Source organism: Tenebrio molitor, chromosome 7 (assembly GCF_963966145.1).
Source record: "Tenebrio molitor chromosome 7, icTenMoli1.1, whole genome shotgun sequence".
Classification (NCBI taxonomy): domain Eukaryota; kingdom Metazoa; phylum Arthropoda; class Insecta; order Coleoptera; family Tenebrionidae; genus Tenebrio; species Tenebrio molitor.
This window is the reverse complement of record NC_091052.1, coordinates 1,908,094-1,925,446: the sequence shown is the minus strand read 5'-3', so window position 1 is coordinate 1,925,446 and position 17,353 is coordinate 1,908,094. Positions and strand designations below refer to the sequence as shown.

General features: G+C 31.4%; 3 protein-coding genes across 4 annotated transcripts; all 3 read left to right on the top strand.

Moving 5' to 3' along the window:
• The first annotated feature begins 573 nt into the window (after positions 1-573).
• LOC138134563 (insulin-like growth factor-binding protein complex acid labile subunit) lies at positions 574-4,843 on the top strand. The gene is made up of 2 exons (XM_069052903.1): positions 574-1,136; positions 1,187-4,843. The coding sequence occupies exons 1-2, from the start codon at positions 1,105-1,107 to the stop codon at positions 3,063-3,065; spliced, it is 1,911 nt and encodes a 636-aa protein (XP_068909004.1). The 5' UTR covers positions 574-1,104; the 3' UTR covers positions 3,066-4,843.
• Positions 4,844-5,933: 1,090 nt separating this feature from the next.
• Positions 5,934-11,709, top strand: LOC138134997 (chaoptin-like). Its single transcript, XM_069053626.1, has 3 exons — positions 5,934-6,116; positions 6,167-8,067; positions 9,863-11,709. Exons 1-3 carry the CDS (start codon positions 6,016-6,018, stop codon positions 11,587-11,589), a joined length of 3,729 nt encoding a protein of 1,242 aa, XP_068909727.1. The 5' UTR covers positions 5,934-6,015; the 3' UTR covers positions 11,590-11,709.
• Positions 11,710-14,494: 2,785 nt separating this feature from the next.
• On the top strand, positions 14,495-17,353 carry LOC138134562 (insulin-like growth factor-binding protein complex acid labile subunit). 2 transcript variants are annotated; one of them, XM_069052902.1, is made up of 3 exons: positions 14,495-14,926; positions 15,003-15,108; positions 15,170-17,353. In XM_069052902.1, the coding sequence occupies exon 3, from the start codon at positions 15,171-15,173 to the stop codon at positions 17,271-17,273; it is 2,103 nt and encodes a 700-aa protein (XP_068909003.1). In that variant the 5' UTR covers positions 14,495-14,926; positions 15,003-15,108; position 15,170; the 3' UTR covers positions 17,274-17,353. The 2 variants fall into 2 exon arrangements, with proteins under 2 accessions (XP_068909003.1, XP_068909002.1); XM_069052901.1 differs by having other exon boundaries at positions 15,154-17,353.

Here is a 17,353-nt window from a genome sequence, read left to right as displayed (position 1 = left end):
ATATTGGTGTTTTTGTGTTTCGTAATTGGCACTGACCGGATGTTTTAACTTGACACGACATTAAAAAATTTTTAGGTTATGTTTATGCTAAAATGACCCTTTGATGGTAAACGTCAAATTCGCCTGTCAACTCTGTCAAAGCTGACAACCGGAAATGCGTTTAGATTACAGTGGTACCAAAATCATTTAAATTTTCATTGTTACCAACAGATTCAGTCATTCTTGATCACGTTGTAGAAACCGCAGAATTTATAATACGTACTTTTTTTAACACTGGAGGAGTACACGAAACTGAAACATCGCTATCACTGCAATTCTCTTGCGACATTTTTACGATTGTTTACAAAATTAATTGTTTTATTTACGTCATTTCTATAGTGACATTTAAACCGAATTTATATGTATTTATTGATCGTGAAGTAAATTTTACTTATTCGTTTTAGAATAATTACAAATTTTCAGTTGCACAAAAAATGTTGTGTACATACTTTAATCGCGAAATTTTTTAACATTATCGAGATTGTTCTGTCTCGGACGCAAGCGACCTTGGCAACAAATTTTGTCTCGGTACTTTAAAAAAAGATTTCGAGGCCTTGATATCCAAATACTCTCGTATTTAGGGAAATAACGTTTTTCACGTTGTGTGTAACTAGAATTTTCAAAAGTAATTTTGAATGCTTAAGGTTGGTTACTATGAATTGACAGATTAAGTCCAGCTAAATATGCCGCCAGAAATCAAAATTGATTGTGAAACGAAAAAACATCCAGCGAGAAATAGAGCCACATGCAACTGTTACAAGAAACGATATCTTTTGTTTGTCACCAGAAACAACATAGCCTCCAACCTAACCAAATTTATGGCAACCTAGTAACGAATATCCCTAAATCATAGGGAGTAATTTATTTTTGACAAGATTATAACTATTTAAATTCTTATTTGTATACAAAATATTAACAATACCAGTAAAAGCTGCAACACGTTTGCAAGAAGAAATAGGAAATGAGATAAAATTAATCATAATTTTTGCGATATACCAATGACACTGAGAACAAACAAGAACGGTATAACAGTAATAAACCGGGGAGTGTATCAGTTAGTCGGTGATGATTGATTTACTTTCTAAAATGAAATTTTGGTAAGTTCAAGACAAACAAACATAAAAATATTCAGATTTGTCCGTTTCAGCTTGATCGCAATTGGCATTTTTACAATAACAACCGTTCATGAAAGCCTAGGACGCTGTATTTCTGTTAGGCGTGAGTTAGCCTACAGATACGATTTGCTATACATCCATTGCGAAAACGTAATTCTGTCTACTAATTTTTCAACACAGTTAGCGTCTGAAGTATACTATTTAAAATGCTTACGAATCAACAACACTCGCAGCCCCGAAATATCGACAGGAGCTTTCGCAACTCTTCGTAACCTCGAAGATTTAAGAATTAACAACGCAAGTATTCGTGTAATTCAACCAGGAGCTTTCGACGGTGTATCATCATTAAGAAAACTGTCGTTAAAACACAACAAAATTAGTATCATCGGCGCGAACACATTTGACAATCTTTTCCGTCTAGAAGAACTAGATCTGAGTTTCAATAACATAGAGCACGTTAACGAAAAAGTTTTTGTTGTTTTTCAAAGACTTAACACACTTATACTGCAAAATAATTTTGTTGTCAACTTATCACCAAAGATATTTCAACCACTTAGATATTTACAAATTTTGGATCTGTCGTTCAATAAACTGGTTAATACTGATAGCCACTTGTTTGGATATTTGCGGAATCTCGAAACTCTGTTATTAAACGATAACAATTTAAACAGATTTTACGGAAGCACAGTAGTAAATATCACCAGACTGAAAAAATTGTACATTAACAACAATAATTTGTCCGAACTGAACAATTTATCATTTCCAAATTCATCGTTAACACTAAATGCTAGTCACAATTTGATACAATCCTTGAGCTTTTCCAAACTTTCTGACATGAAAGTAATTGATTTAAGTGCTAACGGGATTATGATCATGAAAAGAATTTCCTTTAAAAACGTGGCCGTAAAGGAATTGTACCTAGATCAAAATTATCTAGGAATAAATTCGTTTGGAAGTGAGACTTTTAGTAATCTTCAAGGGTTGGAACTACTTTCACTCAGTAACAATCAAATAACACAATTGGATCCTAATTTATTCAAAAATAATAACAAGCTAAAAACACTTAATCTTGCCAAAAATTATTTGCATAGTTCTAATTTGTTAAACCTTCCAGTTTCATTAAACAAGTTGAATTTAAACTCTAACTTCTTTGATTCACGATTAAATGTCACCAATTTAATCAATCTGAAACAGCTAGATCTCACTTTCAACAATTTAAAACAAGTCTCACTACATTTCTTGAGTAACTTGAAGTCGCTTCTTTGGTTAGATTTATCCAACAATCAAATAACAAAATTAGATTATGGCTGTTTTAAAGATTTGAAAGCAACAATAGGATTGAATTTATCAAAGAATAGAATTTCATCATTACCCTTAGGGATTTTTGTTGGCTTAGACAACTTGAACTATCTTGATTTGTCTCGCAATCAAATAAAGACACTCGAGGAAGGCGTGTTTCACAATTTAAGACGACTAAAGGAATTAAAACTAAATTACAACAGTGTCAGTCTTGAAAATGTACAAAATATAGTGGAACACTTGACATCAACGTTAAAACAGATCGGTTTGACAGGTAATGGTTGGTCTTGTTCAGACTTGACCAGATTTGTTCGAGAAAACAGAGAGGTTATTCTTACAAATGGAGGTCATTTTAATGGCACAAACGTGGATGGGATAGAATGCAAATATGAAACCAAAGATTCAACAGGTTTACTTAATTTAGAATCTAATTCTTTCAGCTCTATTAACTCGAGATTCTACACCAACAATATTTTACTAGCTTTAATTTTTGTGATGTTACTAATTTGGCTAAGCGTGAAATATCTGTCACGTTATTTCAATAAGAAAAATGACAAGAGATGCTCGAGGAGAGAAAGTGAACATGTGTTACAAATTTTTGAAGACTCTTAAATCGTAGTCTAATTTATAAAAAAATGTCAGTTTTTTATTCTCAATATGTGTATTGGGTGATTCAAAATGATTGTGGCCAAGTATGGCAACTATGTACAAAAATTTATGTGGCAACTGTGTGAGTAGGGTAGAGTTGATATTTCCTTGACAGTTCATAGTCGCGCAATTTTCAAAACTGTCAAATCAATGTGTACTGATATCAAAAAAAATCAAATGCACGCTTATGAAATGTCATACAAATGACAACTCTACTTCATCCACACAGTTGCCACATAAATTTTCATACATAGTTGCCATACTTGGCCACAATCATTTTGAATCACCCAATATATTAAGTATATCGCGCGTTCAAATGAAATCCTGGGCTGGGCAGGCGTTGGAAACCGTCAATTGTTGTGCTTTTTTAAAGCGTAGATTAATTGGAGGATGTTGACAGCTAACCTAAAATTTAGAGCCAAAAATTTTTTCTTTTTTTCTTTCTTTGCAATGTATTACATCAAAAATAGAATAACGTAACGATTCCTATTCTCGTCAAACGGCGGGAAATTCAAACTTTACACTGTTCTAAACGGTTTAATTTTTCCAACGCCTACTCAGCCCAGGATTTCATTTGAACGCCCGATATTATAAATGATAGACTTGGACTCTCACGAGAGTGAGAATTTTGGCACTTCTCTCGAGTTTCATAATGGCATTTCGATCACATGGATATACGACGTTTTATCTTACAGGTGCAAATGAAGATTCATTCAAGTAAAATGACAGCTGTCAAATTTACTCACTTGTGAGTACAGTTAGAGACACGGAATTTCGGACATCACTGTCAATATACTGTCAAAAAATGTAAAATAGGCTTTACTTAATTCACCTCAATGATTGACATGCGATTGACGTGAACAGAAAATAAATTTCAAAATTTGACTTTTGAATGTCACGTTGACAATAAAGAGTGACATCGCAATTTTTTGAAGTCACTGAAAAATGATGCCCGAAATTCCGTGTCCCTAACTGTACTTTATCTCAAGTAAAATAGCAGCTGTCAAATTTACTCACTTGTGAATAATATTTTATTTCCATCACCGAAAAAAAATGGTCTAAGGTAGCTCAAAAACTCAACCTGTAAGATAATAGTATATTATAATATAAGTGATAGAAATGCATCATTATACAAGAGAGAATTTTGACCGTCGAGTGCGCTTGCGCACGAGTGGGACACTTCTCACGAGTTTCATAATGGCATTTCGATCACGTGTGATATACGACGTTTTATCTTACAGGTGCAACTATTGCAAAAATCCAAGAAATGCAGTTTCATTCAAGTAAAATGACAGCTGTCAAATTTTGTCACTTGTGAGTGATTTATGTCAAGTTAAATAGCAACTGTCAAATTAACTCACTAGTGAGTACTTTATCTCACTTGTGCTTAAAATTTGACTTCTGTCACCGAAAACAATGGTCTAAGGTAGCTCAAAAACTCCACCTGTAAGATAAAATAAATTAAAATAAGTTTATTTTATAGATAAACCTCAAAGAAATATGTCATTTCCAGGCAAGATGCGGTGCTATATTTTTGCGATAAGCATAACAAAATAAACATACTTGATAAGATATTTTTATATAAATTATTCGTAATATAATTATGTAAACATGCATGATAAAACTGTGGACAACTAATGTTAAGATTAACTGAAATGTTAAAGGTTGAGTTGACAAATTAAATTCTGTTTAAAAGATCCAAACTATGAAATGTAAATGACATTTCTTTGATTAAATTTCACTTCAGGGGCAAAAACTTTATGTGGTAAAATGTCCCTAAGTGATGCATTTTGTTATACATATTTATATATTTTTTAATAAAAAATATCATTTTACTATTTACTCCTTGATTCTTTTCTCTAACACTCGCCCAAAAAATTGTTGAATATAATAAAATCGTTACTATAAATTTGTTTTTTATCAACCGTCGTAAAAGATGGTAGTTTTAATACCGTTTTCTGTCACAAAAGTTGATGTTTTTGTAACCCTACGTGTTACTAAAGCAACACTTTTACCTCCTAGGATTAAAAGTATTATTAATCCCAGGGTTCAGAAATTTTACTTGCAATTAATAGTTTAACACTTCGTTTATTTAAAGAAAACTATTAAATATTTATGTAAACAAAACAAAAGCCAAAACTGCTTCTTTGTTGACAGGAATATATTCAATAAAACGTTGGCTTCAAAATTTTAAAATGTATCTACGTATGAATTTCGCGTTTTTTAATGATATGGATCCTTTGCTTGGTTAAAGAAAAAATAGTATGTGTTATTCGGATTAAAAGTGACTTTTTTTTGACTTGCAATTATTGCAGTATGCAAACAAATTACCCGTCAAAAAAAGTACCACTTTTAATCCTGATACATAACAGTGATAACACAATATACTGCTTTTGCATACGATGCGGTTCATTTACTGTCCCTGAGACCTTTATATACAAATAAAATAACTAAAGTCCAATTTTTACCCTTTTGCGATGACGTCATTATCTAGTAACTTCACGTATGTTTGAGCTAGGATCAGAAACAAATTTGAATTGATCATAAATAACTATTATGTTTCAAATTTGTTAACAATTGCTTCGAAAGGTTATGTTTTTAATCAATGTAATAAGTGAAAGAAATTAAAAATTGTCAAATTGACAGGAGCATAAAATAACCTCAAAGTGACCATCAATAAATAAACGTGCCTTTTTTTTGTTTTTTTCTGTTTCTGTTGTTTCAGTAGAGAGAAAGCCAGAAAGCAAATCGTGACGTCACCTCAAAAAAGTAAAAATTGGACTATATTAAAATTCTTATTTATATAAAAATATTGACAATTCTTATCATTCTTATCACTCTTGTCAGTAAAAGCTGCAACACGTTTCCACGAAGAAATAGGAAATGCGATAAAATTAATCACCATTTTGCTGGTATGCCAATGACATTGACAACCGACAAGAATAGTGTGACAGTAATAAACCGGGGAGTGAATCAGTTGGTCGGTGATGATCTAGTTTCCAAAATGAAATTTTGGTAAGTTCAAGATAGACAAACATAAAAACATTCAGACTTGTCCGTTTCAGCTTGAGCGCAATTTTTATTTTAACAATAACAGTTCATGAAAGCCTAGGAGGCTGTATTTCTGTTAGGATTGGACCACAATATTCTTACAATTACCGATTTCGATCACCAAACTCCAAATATGTCAGCTGTGAAGACATAATTCTGTCTACTAATTTTTCCACGCAACTTATGCAGTTTCTGCCTGAAATACGATGGTTACAAATCAACAACACTCGCAGCGTCGAAATATCCACAGGAGCTTTCGCAACTCTCAACACTCTTCCAGATTTAAGAATTAACAACGCAAGTATTCGTGTGATTCAACCAGGAGCTTTCGACGGACTAAAATATTTATATAAACTGTCGTTAAAACAAAACAAGATCAGTATGGTCGGCGCGGACACTTTTAACGGTCTTTCCGTTCTACAAGAACTAGATCTGAGTTTCAATAACATAGCGAACGTTAACGAAAAAGCTTTTGCTGGTCTTGAAAAACTTAGACGACTTACACTGCAAAATAATTTTGTTGTCAACTTATCACCAAAGACATTTCAACGATTATCGCAATTATTAATTTTGGATCTGTCGTTCAATAAACTGGTTAATACTGATAGCCAATTATTTGGACAATTGTCGAATCTACAAACTTTGTTATTAAACGATAACAATTTAAAGAGATTCGACGGAAATACGATAATAAATAACACCAAACTGGAAAAAGTGTACATCAACAACAATTATTTGTCCGTACTGAACAATTTATCATTTCCAAATTCATCCTTAACACTAAATGCTAGTCACAATTTGATACAATCCTTGAGCTTTTCCAAACCTTGTGACATGAAAATAATTGATTTAAGTGCTAACGGGATTATGATCATGAAAGCGATTGCGTTTAAAAACGTGACCGTAGAACAATTGTACCTAGATCAAAATTATTTAGGATTAAATTCGTTTGGAAGTGACACTTTTAGTAATCTTCAAGGGTTGAAAGTACTTTCACTCAGTAACAATCAAATAACACAATTGGATCCTAATTTGTTCAAAAATAATAACAGGCTGGAAACACTTAATCTTGCCAAAAATAATTTGCGTAGTTCTAATTTGTTAAACCTTCCAGTTTCATTAAACAAGTTGAATTTAAGCTCCAACTTCTTTGATTCACGATTAAATGTCACCAATTTGATCAATCTGAAACGGCTAGATCTCACTTTCAACAATTTAACGCAAGTTTCACTACATTTGTTGAGTAACTTGAAGTCACTTGTTTCGTTAGATTTATCCAACAATAAAATAACCAAATTAAATTATGGCTGTTTTAAAGATTTGAAAGTAATAATACAATTGAATTTATCAAACAATAACATTTCATCATTACCGTTGGGGATTTTTGTTGGCTTAGACTACTTGTTCAATCTTGATTTGTCTCGCAACCAAATAAAGACACTCGAAGAAGGCGTGTTTCACAATTTAAGAAAACTAAGCAAACTAAATCTGAGTTACAATAGTGTCAGTCTTGAAAGTGTCCAAAATATAGTGGCACACTTGACATCAACATTAAGAGAGATCGGTTTGACAGGTAATGGTTGGTCTTGTTCAGACTTGACCAGATTTGTTCGAGAAAACAGACAAGTTATTCTTACAAAGGGAGGTCATTTTAATGGCACAAACGTAGATGGGATAGAATGCAAATATGAAACCAAAGATTCAACAGGTTTACTTAATTTAGAATCTAATTCTTTTAGCTCCATTAACTCGAAATTGTACACCACCAATACTTTACTAGCTTTAATTTTTGTGATATCAATAATTTGGCTAAGCGTGAAATGTGTGTCAGCTTATTTCAATAACAAAAATGAAAATAGGTGCTTGAGGAGAAAGAGTGAACAAGAGTTACAGTTAGTTGAGAATGAAATAAATTAAAGTAAGTTTATTGATAAACTTCGAAAAAATATGTTATTTCTAGACAGGATGTGTCGTACAGGGTTATTACAAATGATTGTCCCATCGCAGTTGGCGTTGCCGCAAGCCTCATAACATGAGTCAGACTAGTATTGCCGATAGGTGGTGATGCTGGCGGTAGTTTTTAACCCCGGTAATCTGTCTACTACTGTGTCACATGTTGCGAGGCAGATCCAATATTTGTATGATTTTCAGCGCCAACTACGATGGGACAATCATTTATAAATAACCCTGTATATTTTTGCGATAAGCACAACAAAATATACATTCTATTTATAAGATATTTTTGTGTAAATTTTTCGTAGTTTAGTTATGTAAACTTACAACGCATGATAAAACTGTGGACAACTAATATTATTGTTTATGTATTTTGTTACGTTTATATATTTTTTTAATAAAAATATGTTTTTATTATTTACTTCTTGATTCTTTTCTAACACACAGAAAATTGTAAATATAATAAAATCGTTACTATAAATTTGTTTTGGTGCATACGATGTGGTTCATTTACTGTCCCTAACAGAGAGGCAAAATAAATAATTATTTTATTCTTTAGCATCCTCATCAAAAGCGTAATTAGTCGTTAGGGAGGTTTAAACAATTTTCGCTCATTGTCGATTCATTCACATCCTTATACATTTCTTTCAGGTTATTTTATCATACATTTTTTGAAAAGCAAACTGCAAAGAGAAGACAGTGAAATTTCAGGGTCAATAAATTGTTCGTTTGTAGATACTGCCTGTCAGTAAATAACTGTTATTAGATAAAATATTATCACTTCTTTTTGTTTTTGTAGTGTTTATTCTTATTCCTTTTGTATTATACAGGGTGTTTTTGAAAGTTGTGCAGAAATTTTAACCACGAGCTACTGGCTTCATGTAGAACTCGTAAAAAATATTTAAAAAATTCTGTCAAAAAATAAAATGACATTTATTTTTTGAGCTAAAATTTTTTTTAATTGCTTTTAGTCTTCTACGTTGTTCCACAACCTCGTAGGTAAAATTTCGGCACATTTTAAAAATACACCCTGTATATCATATTTTATAAAACGTACACCAATGCGGTTTCCTTGTTTTAAAGCATATTTTCTATAGGTTACTTCGCATTGGCGTACATTTTATAAAACATGATATACAGGGTGTATTTTTAAAATGTGCCGAAATTTTACCTACGAGGTTGTGGAACAACGTAGAAAACTAAAAGCAATAAAAAAAATGTAGCTCAAAAAATAAATGTCATTTTATTTTTTGACAGAATTTTTAAAATATTTTTTCCGAGTTCTACATGAAGCCAGTAGCTCGTGATTAAAATATCTGCACAACTTTCAAAATCACCCGTATAGTAAGCATTTTCATAAACAGATTGCTTAAAGAAATTTATTGTATTTTCTTTGAAAAATAAATTAAAGTTGTATTATTTTGTGACAATAATAAATAATAAAACTCTCTACATGAATAAATTGGTAGCACACATATTTTATCACTTATTTCCCAGTGTACGTCCCCTATATTTCAACGCTCTATATGTGTAAAGTTCATTATTCTTTAGATAATAATTTAATTTTTCTAGGTTTATCACTTTGATAGTGAAAGTTGGAAGAAGCACATTTAAACGAGACAGTACCACTCGTTTCAGAAATAAAATGTGATCGTTAATAATTATGTGAACACGTTATTATACAAGGATTTTTTATAACGAGCCAGGTATGTTGTCTTATTTTAGAAAAAGTAATATACATGAATAATTTATTTCAGCAGATTTAAATCATTGTACAACACAAATAAGTAGCATGAAGATCATACTGTGCTTTTTAAGTGTTTTATCCACAACCACTGCAAGGTGCCAATGGTCCGCCATGTCAGAGTCAAGATCTTCCGACCTAAGAATTATCTGCTCTGATATTAACTCCGCAAACATTTTTCACGAAGTGTCAAGCATCTCGGCCTCGTCAAGACTTTTGCAGTACACTTTTAAAAACAGTTCAATCAAAAATTTCCCAATGAATGTATTTACATGGCCTAAAAAAGTGAGCGGTCTTTACATAAATAACAGTCAGATAGAAACTATTCAAACCGGAGCTTTCTCGGGATTACTGGAAGTAAGGGAGATTTATTTGCAATTTAATTCGCTGAATGTTATATCTCGAGGATGTTTCAACTCCCTCTTCAAACTACAAATTTTGGATTTGAGCAACAATAACGTCCAGTTAATTGAAGACGACGCTTTCAATGGTAGCAACGAGTTGAAGACAATTTTTCTCAATAATAATAACATCACGTACATGCCGCGTCTTTTGTTTCAGTCGCTCAAGCAGTTACAAGTTGTGAACGTATCTTTTAACAATATTCAGAAATTTGACTTGAGTTTTTCAAATTTTGCAGTATTTAAAACTATTGACTTGAACAATAATCAGATAAGTAGCATAAATTGTGAGGTGGTATCTGTGAGCTTTCTAGATATTGTAAAACTTGAAAATAACGTACTTGTCCGATTAAATGGGTCATGTTTGCCCAAGATCGTCGAGAAACTGGTTTTAAAAAATAATATTATACGCGAAATTGATAATGTGACTGCACTATCAAATCTCAAATATTTAGATTTGAGCAATAACGAGATTGACATCTTGAGAGTTGACGAATTTAGAGGGTTAAAAAATCTGGTGCAGTTGAAAATTCCAAATAATAAAATATCCAAATTATCACCTGGTATTTTTAAAGACTTGGCGCGTCTCACGTTGTTAGATTTGTCAGGAAATTCAATCAAACTACTCGACTTTGGTGTGTTTAATGGCTTACAGAAGTTAGACAATTTAGATGTTAGTTATAACCAACTGGAAGTATTAGAGGAAGATGTATTTCACAACTTGAACCGCTTAGGAGTCCTAAATGTAAGTTACAATAACTTACAATATATAAACTTAGTCAAACTTAAGAGTTACTCCAATTCTTTGCGACAGGTTAATCTAATAGGCAACAATATTTCATGTCAAAGACTTTCGGCCATATTTTCCTACAGAATTAGTATCGACATTGTGAGAAACTCCTACCACAATGTATCTAATGTGAACGGAATTCCTTGCACTAATTTCAATATTCAATACAACACTAACGTGTCTAAGTTAAATAGCAATATTTTTCGAGAAATTAGGTTATTCTTCGAAAGCGATTTCAAAAACACTACATTTTTTAAATTCTTTTCCAAACAATCGCATTTCAATGAGTCAGAATCTAATAAAAATAATCTAACTGGTACGTTCTTGGGTTTTAGATCATATTTAAACGAAACGAATTTGAACAATCACAATTTAGATAAAAATTTAAATAAAATCGTAACACAAATGTCAAAAAATAACACTGTTTTTATAATATTCACATTCATTCTAGCCGTTATTTGTGCACTATTATTAACGTTGATTGTGCTACTGAAAAAAAAAATACAAAATAATCTTCCCACTCGAGAGGCCGAAATGCACTTACTTTGATAAATTAATTATGATTAATTTTATACTGATTTTATTCAGTTTGTATTTTACAGGAAATGACTCCAATTCTTGTGTTTGATTGTAACATACATTTTCACTCAATAAAATGTTGTATTTTGACAGTTTTTTTTTGCTTTCCTGCGCAGCATTAACAGTTAAATTATTTCTTTGTCAAGCAAAATTAGTTTAAAAAATTGAAAAACCAGTCATCCTTGTTTGCTGGATAAATGCTTTAGTATCGAAAAGTGATTTCCGCTGCGACGTAGGCGGAATACAGCCGATTATGACAATTCTTGCTATACATAATGGACAATTTGATTAGAATTAACAGAGTAAGTATTCGTGGGTTTCAGAAAAACTACGATTAGAGAAAGACCAGATTAGTATTTTTAACACCTTTAACTTTCTTCCGACATTACGAAGAAATTTTCAATATTTCAAAGACATTTTGTACATTGGTAATTATTTTATCTGTCCGCATTGAACACTTTTTCATTTACGTAACCATAAATGAGCAGTTTCTACTTTTGGACAAAAAATATTTAGAATTAAATTCGTTATATTTTTAGTAACGCTCGAAATAATTTCACTCAGTAACGATCAAATGAAACAACGCTGAAAATTAATTTTAATTTCATGAACCTTCCAATTCAATTAGAAGTCTTGAATATAAACTCCAACCTCTTTAATTCACATTTAAATATAACCAATCTGATTAACTGGAAATGGCTAGATTTCAGTTTAAATAATTTAGCACAAATCTCGCTTCAGTAACTTGAAATCGCTTCTCTCGTTAGATTTATCCAACAGCAAAATAACAAAATTAAATTATGACTGTCTCAAAGATTTTAAAGGAGTAAAAGGATTTATCGAACAATAACATTTCAGCGTTATCTTTAGCGATAAAAGAGAAAAGAAGTTGTTCCAAGATTTAGAAACATAGCCCCGTCATTTTTTATTTTTTTTGGTTCTTGAGACCATCGAGTACTTTGGAAATTAATTTAGCATAATAAAACCTTAAACAACTTCTCAGAAAGGGCTATATCATAGCTGAATAAATATTATCAGCAGAAGCTTTCGTACGTTGACCTATCTCCATTAAAATTGAAAGTTTTTTGACATTTTTTGTAATAAATACTTTTTTAAAACTTTGCCCAGACGAACACGAAAAACATTATTCAATATTCGTGCGCTGTCAATTTTCAGGTATTCGGCCTGTTTTTCAACACTCGGCTACCGCCTCATTCCTGAAAAGGAAAAGTAATCTGACAGGGCTACTCAGAAAATAACTATTATAATTCTACCTTATATGTGTATTTCGATATAAGCAATGGGCTGACACATTAGTTGTTTTGCAAAGGATAAATTGATTATGATTACTCAGTTGATTCTTTACAGATATACGAGTAAATGTCCTGTCTTGTTGTTGGTCTTCTTTTTTATCAGCAATTATACGTCAGTACTTTGTGTACTGTGTTAGTGTCAATCCATGAGCACTTTGTATCTGACTCCCTAACTATCGTGCAATTCACTTATCTTTAAAAAAGTCAGTAGAAGTCAGATAGAAAGTTATCCCCCAATTTCAATTTTTTCCAACATTTCGAAAGTTTTTGAATTAACTGATATTTTGTTTGCAAACAAAATTTCGGAGTTTCAACATGGTTTTGTAAGTGGTCGTTTTACGATTACCGATTTTATGTTCTTTTAAGCAATTTGTTGCTGAAAGTTTCGAGACTATATTTCAGGTCGACGTAATCTATGCAGACTTCTCCAAAGCTTTCTATCGTTTAGGTCATTACGTCTTGTTAGACAAACTTCAGCAATTTAGCCTATCTCAGTCGATGTTAGAAATCTTTAAATCATATCTTTAGGATATAAATTTATAATCAAGTAAAGTTAAAGGTTTCTAATATTTGCAAAATCTTAATGTAGGCCCTGACTGTCGCACCCTAAAGTGGAATTTCTCTCTCCCTTAGAGGGTGTGTGCTTCCACGGTTCAGAACCACTACCCTAGTGTGTCCACACGTATGGATAGAGGGAGTGAAACAATCGATACAGGAATCTAGGCTATTCCTGAGCTATTGCAAGGATACACTGTGTAATCCAACCATTCCTCATTAGAGAGCGCATAACAATACAGTTTGAAAATGTGTTAAATTAATAGAAATCTTTTTAAATGTCTTTTACATGCACTCTTCAAAATAAAAGACTATTTTAACATATTGATAATATTTAAAATTAATTGGCGCACACTTCATACCACCTTTCAACCCTTCAAAGATGAGGACCATTTCGCATTCGGAGGGTAGAACCTGGTATAATTTTTTTCTGGGGTTTTCCAATACATACCATAAATCTTGATGTGTACAAACAAGTGCGTATCACAGATAGGCGAATTCCATCCTTCAGTACCTAACACTATCCTGATTCCTAACTAACCCTCCGCGGTTTAATGAAAAAATTGTTCTTTATTGCCGAAGAAGAACCTTCCCAGGGTTTAAAAGACAATAAGCCTCACCACCATCCATTTTCATCTAGAACTAGAACATAGTTGAAATGCATGTACATTTGAATTGCATTTCACCTATGGGTTGCGCTTGTTTCGTTTAGTTGTAAAGCAGGATCACTGTTGATTTTCTTGTATTTCAGAACTCAAAAGCTTCTAAAGTAAAATCGCACCAATCAGATATAGGTTTGAAACACGGATATTCTACAGAGCCATTATAAATGATTGTACCATCGTAGTTGGCGTTGAAAACCCACACAAATTTTGGATGTGCCGCCAGCCTCGCAACGTTAGACAAACTAGTAGATAGATTTCCACTACCGCCAGTGGGGCTATCGATGATACTAGTCTCACTGATGTTATGAAGCTTGCGGCACATTCAACTAAGCCACCAACGCCTACTACGATGGCACAATCGTTTATAATGACCCTGTATATACTCCTAATAAATACTTTAACGAGTCATCATTGTGTGTGTTAATATCAAAAAGTGATTTCCTTCCGCTACAATGTAGGCGGAATGCAAGATATCACTTTTTGCATTCTTACTATACAGCTGCTTCATTAAATTTTTTAAGCACTGAACTGGTGTTTACAATTGTTTAATTCTGGAATATTTTAACTATAGAAAAATTGCAACCTTTATTGAAAAATGTTTCTGTAAAATAATGTATTATTTAAGAACCACATGTGCTTGTTTATCATAAAAAACTTTAAAAGCAAATTCCTTTGTAGTAATTCACAACAAACTATAGATAATTTGGGTTTACTTTAAAATTCTGAATCGACTGTTACGAAAAGTAAAACTGCAATGCATTTGTAATCTCATAGGTATGTAAATATATCCTGTATATAGTATATACTCGTACATTAATTTGATAACTCTGTTTTGTGATTCTGATTAAAGTATCATCACGACTACAAGCTACCACAGTTTGTGAATTCCTGCCTTGTTGACACTTTAGTATTAAAAACTACGAGTATTACAAACATAATTATTAAACAGTAAATAAGTAAGTAGTGATTATATGTATATTTATTATTAATATTTTTTATAGTACAAAATATTTATAGAATGAAGATATTCATATTTTGTCTACTTTTCGTCTCTTCTACAATGGCTGGAAACTGTAAATGGATAAATACTGAGAAATATGGGTTAGACACTGCCTTTTGTTATAACATTGATTCAGACAATATTCTTCAAGAAGTCTCAAATCTGTCATCTCCACATACTTGTAAAGAACTAATTTTTCAAGAGAGTTCAATAAAGAGTTTTCCCAGAAATGTATTTACACAATCACAAAATGTGATAGAACTCCATATCGAAAATAGTAAAGTAAATACCATTCAGCCAGGAGCATTTTCCGAATTACAACAAGTAAGAATGATTTATTTGCAATTTAATTCGTTAGACGTCGTACCTCGAGGATGCTTCACTAACCTTCCTGAACTAAAAATTTTGGATTTAAGTAATAATAACATACATTTAGTTGACGATGATGTTTTCATTTTTGAAGGTAGTCACAAGTTAGAGGAACTTTTTCTTAATAATAACAACATTGAGTACGTTCCAAGTCTTCTGTTCCACTCACTTAAACATCTGCAGGTTATAAATTTATCTTTTAATAATATCAAAGCTTTTAATTTCAGTTTTTCCAATTTTAATTTACCCAGAAAAATACATTTAAACAATAACGAAATTAAAGAAGTTAACTGCAAAAGTTTTCAGTCGAGCATTGTTATAACACTTGGTAATAATTTTCTTGAAGAAGTAAATGGATCGTGTTTTCCTCCAAGTCTGGAACGTTTAATTTTAAATAATAATACCATAAATAAAATTTTCGACATTGAAAAACTAAAAAATCTGAGATATTTAGATCTGAGTAATAATAACATTAGTAACATAGAAAATGACGAATTTAACGATTTAGACAAATTATTAACACTAGAATTATCAAAAAATAAAATCAAGAAGTTACTGCCCGGCACATTTAAATACTTGAGTTCTCTAGAGTTATTAAATTTATCTGAAAATTCACTCGAGTTATTAGATGTTAATGTATTTACTAGTTTACATAAATTATTAAAACTAGAATTATCAAAAAATAAAATCAAGAAATTACTCCCCGGCACATTTAAATACTTGAGTTCTCTTGAGTTATTAAATTTATCTGAAAATTCACTCGAGTTATTCGATATTAGTACATTTACCAGTTTACACAAATTATTAAAACTAGAGTTATCAAAAAATAAAATCAATAAGTTACTGCCCGACACATTTAAACACTTGGATTCTCTTGAGTTATTAAATTTATCAGAAAATTCACTCGAGTTATTCGATATTAGTACATTTACCAGTTTACACAAATTATTAAAACTAGAATTATCAAAAAATAAAATCAATAAGTTACTGCCCGGCACATTTAAACACTTGGATTCTCTTGAGTTATTAAATTTATCAGAAAATTCACTCGAGTTATTCGATATTAGTACATTTACCAGTTTACACAAATTATTAAAACTAGAATTATCAAAAAATAAAATCAATAAGTTACTGCCCGGCATATTTAAACACTTGGATTCTCTTCAGTTATTAAATTTATCAGGAAATTCGCTCAAGTTATTAGATATTAGTGTATTTACCAGTTTACACAAATTAAATAATTTAGATCTTAGTTATAATCAATTAGATGTAATAGAGGACGGTTTGTTTCACAACATGGACTTTTTGCAGGCCCTAAATGTAAGTTTCAATAATTTACAATCCCTAAATTTAGCCAGTCTTAAAAGTTACTCTCCTTTTTTGAACCTAATTGAATTAACTGGGAATAATATTTCATGTAAAGCTCTTTTAACCATGCTTTTATATAAACCATCAATTACTATCGCAAAAGGTCCGTACCATAATGTAACCAACATAAACGGAATTTCTTGTATCAATTTTGTTTTATTTAACAATAGCACTCAAGCTACGTGTAACGTTAACATTTCAGAAATCAAGCCAGATGAAAATCTTACTCAAATTATAGCAAAAATTTCAGAGAACGTCAGGATAATAATTATTATAATTGTAATTATTTGTGGATTACTTTTAATAATAATCATTGTGAAATATTATTTGTTAAAAAAATATCATTCTCTTCCCTTATCGCAGCCTGAATTGCATTTATTGTGACTTATTTTTAAACAATGTAATACAAATTTGTATACCTACTAGCTTTAATGATTTTATAATAAATTAATTTTGTAAATGGC